The sequence below is a fragment of the Tupaia chinensis genome, unplaced genomic scaffold (genome assembly GCF_000334495.1).
Source record: "Tupaia chinensis unplaced genomic scaffold, TupChi_1.0 Scaffold143636_1, whole genome shotgun sequence".
In the NCBI taxonomy this organism is placed as follows: domain Eukaryota; kingdom Metazoa; phylum Chordata; class Mammalia; order Scandentia; family Tupaiidae; genus Tupaia; species Tupaia belangeri.
Genome location: NW_006203484.1, coordinates 438,326 through 440,915, shown reverse-complemented (window position 1 = coordinate 440,915; position 2,590 = coordinate 438,326). Strand labels below are relative to the sequence as shown.

At 41.9% G+C, this 2,590-nt stretch overlaps 1 protein-coding gene across 1 annotated transcript in view; it reads right to left on the bottom strand.

The window, feature by feature from the left end:
• Positions 1-2,584, bottom strand: part of ZNF248 (zinc finger protein 248) — a 27,019-nt gene extending 24,435 nt beyond the window's left edge. The window contains exons 1-3 of the mRNA XM_027766696.1: positions 2,346-2,584; positions 1,560-1,661; positions 1,418-1,459 (exon numbers count right to left, since the gene is read on the bottom strand). Coding sequence (XP_027622497.1) covers positions 1,418-1,432 — 15 coding nt within the window. The 5' untranslated portion in view covers positions 1,433-1,459; positions 1,560-1,661; positions 2,346-2,584. The remainder of the gene's footprint in view (positions 1-1,417; positions 1,460-1,559; positions 1,662-2,345) is intronic.
• Between the last annotated feature and the right edge of the window lie 6 nt (positions 2,585-2,590).

Below are 2,590 nucleotides of genomic sequence, written 5' to 3'. Positions count from 1 at the left end.
CAGGAATGGAGATGGGAGTGAGAATTTTTACTCCTTTGCATTAGTTTTAAAAACATATTAATATACCACCAATTCAAAAATGTTTTATTTGGGGGAAAAGCAAAAAGTTAAAAAACACATGAAACCAAAGAAGAAAAATAGACTGAGAAGAGCAGTGGGCCTAGGATGGAAACCCAAATATAAGCAATATCTGGGGCAAAGAAAAGGACACTTTCCCGGGGGGCTAAAAGGAATGAGTGAGGAAAAGAGAGACTGTAGGGTGGTGTTACAGACACCACGAACACAAGAGACTTTCAAAGCAGAAACTGTGGTTAATAGTATCAAAAGCTGCAGAACTGCTGAGTAGCGGCTACTGCCTTTGTCTAAGACTTGTTGGTGGCATGGTGGTTAAGGTGCTGGACTGCCGCACCGACTGCAGTTTGAGTCCTGGACCTCACTTTCCCTCTCCTGCATTCTCTCTCTCTCTTCATGGTGAGTGCATGTGCTCTGTAGTAAATGTAAAAATAATTATAATAATAAAAAAATTAAATAATTCTTTAAAAGAGAAGATTTGGTGGTCTTTTCTAAAACTGATTTGAGTGGTGGTGATACCGTAGGGCTGCATTCAGCAGTTTGAAACGTGAATGAGAAATGCAGAAACATAAGCCAGAACTGTGACTCAACTGAGATCTACAAATGAGCAACACAAATATTTATGGAAAGTTGTACTGACGACATGCAGTACCTCTGTTCTTACACACATTCAAGGTTTTATTCTTGGATCAAACAGGAATATTAGAGAACTGTCCACTCTAACCTCAGTGTTTGGTCCCCCGCAAAGTACATAAGCTGAATTCTACTCTGGCACTGAGGTTTTTACATCTATTAAGAAATGATTACAGACATTATATTGTATTTATTTCAGGGCTGTTATTAGAAAGACTAGAGAAAATTTTACAATAACTTGGATAATTCTGTAAAATTAAAAATTCTTCTAATTTGCTACCACCTTACTTATGGTTTGCTTCTCTATTTTCTTAACGTAAGTTCTTGCATATTTCCACTTTTCCATTTTTAAAAACATGAACCTTTTTTAAAATTCAGAAAAAAAACCCCAACACATTAAAACAAGAAGTGACAGGGACCAGCAGTTAGTGTAATGGCTACATTGCTGAACTCCCATGTAGTCACCCACAGTTCGAATCCCGGATCCAGTGGCTTGAACTCACACAGGGCGCGTGTGCATGCCCAAGATCTTGAGAGGAGAATGGAGGAGAAGGGATTAAAGCATGGCCATCCCCCCTGGGGGGTGATTTCTTGCTTTCTATCTCTCTGTCTCTGTCTTTCTGGTGAATGCATGAGCCCTATAGCAAAAACCTCTCCAAATAAATAAATAAATAAATAAAAACAAGAAGTGACAATAAACAACAAAACTCACCTGAGATTTGTTCATTTTCTGCTTTTAGTGGAGAAGCGAGAGCTAAGGGAAAAGGGAGGGAAAAAGATGTCAGGAGAGACTTGATCTGCTTTGCAGTTCCTGGATTCACCTGCCTGTACAGCTCCATACACAAGATACTTACGTGTCCATGGGTGGCTCCGACATATGTTGAGCTTAGACATGATACTTTTCACTGAGTGAATGTAAACATTTGTTTCTTATTGATTTATTACCAATTTAGGTTCTGTGACACAGAAAAATTAAAAACATGAAAAGATGAGTTTAACAAATAACAGTAATCTAGAGGAAACACTATGGATTTGTCAAAACTGATGTAGGGGAAAAAAAACACCTCAGGCAATATTGTTCATCTGTTACCTAATAACACTTTTATCTCTTGTTACACCATCTAAGAAACCTCTGAAAAAAGGGGTGGGGGTGTTTAAGGCGAGGTCATTTTATTTTTTAAATGTACTAACTTGCTTACCATTTCTCAAAAGGATTTTTTTCCAATAATATGAAGCCGATTTTGATCTAACAGTGACAAAGCAGTGGCTCCAAAATCTACAAACCTGGCTTCTAATCTTGGTTCTGTCACTAAGAGATTGCACGCCTTCTAATACTAGTTTTATTTTCATCTTTCAATAAAGTCAAAACTGATAAGCCCCAAACGACCTGTATGCACTACCCTCCTGCGGGTTTATAAGGCCAGAGCATGAACCTCAGCATCGCTCTAAAGGCCAAGGAGGATGGGACACCGAGAGCTGCTGGCCAGGGTGACGAGTGGGTATGAGGAGTGTGGGGAGGTTCAGGTGGGGGTGACAGTGTCCTTGGCTGTGGCCAACGAACCTTTCGTCCACCATGCCCTCACAAACTCCAGAGGTGACGTTTCCGGTGCAGCCTGCAGCCCCCCTCTGCTCCAGCTCACCTCTCTCTTCTTAAACTTGTCCCAGACCTTCCACGGGAACACAGCCTTCAGCGGTTTCAGGATACTGTGTCATGATTGTACATAATAAACAACAAACGAACAAAGAAACAATAACTGGGGATCGAGGTAACCTTAGGGCAAATACGGCCCCGGCGGCCAGCCAGGCTGGCCCTCCCTCTCCCACCTCGGACACCGAGGCCCCGGGGGCCGCCACGCTCCGGCAGGGGACGAGGGCGGTCTTCCCG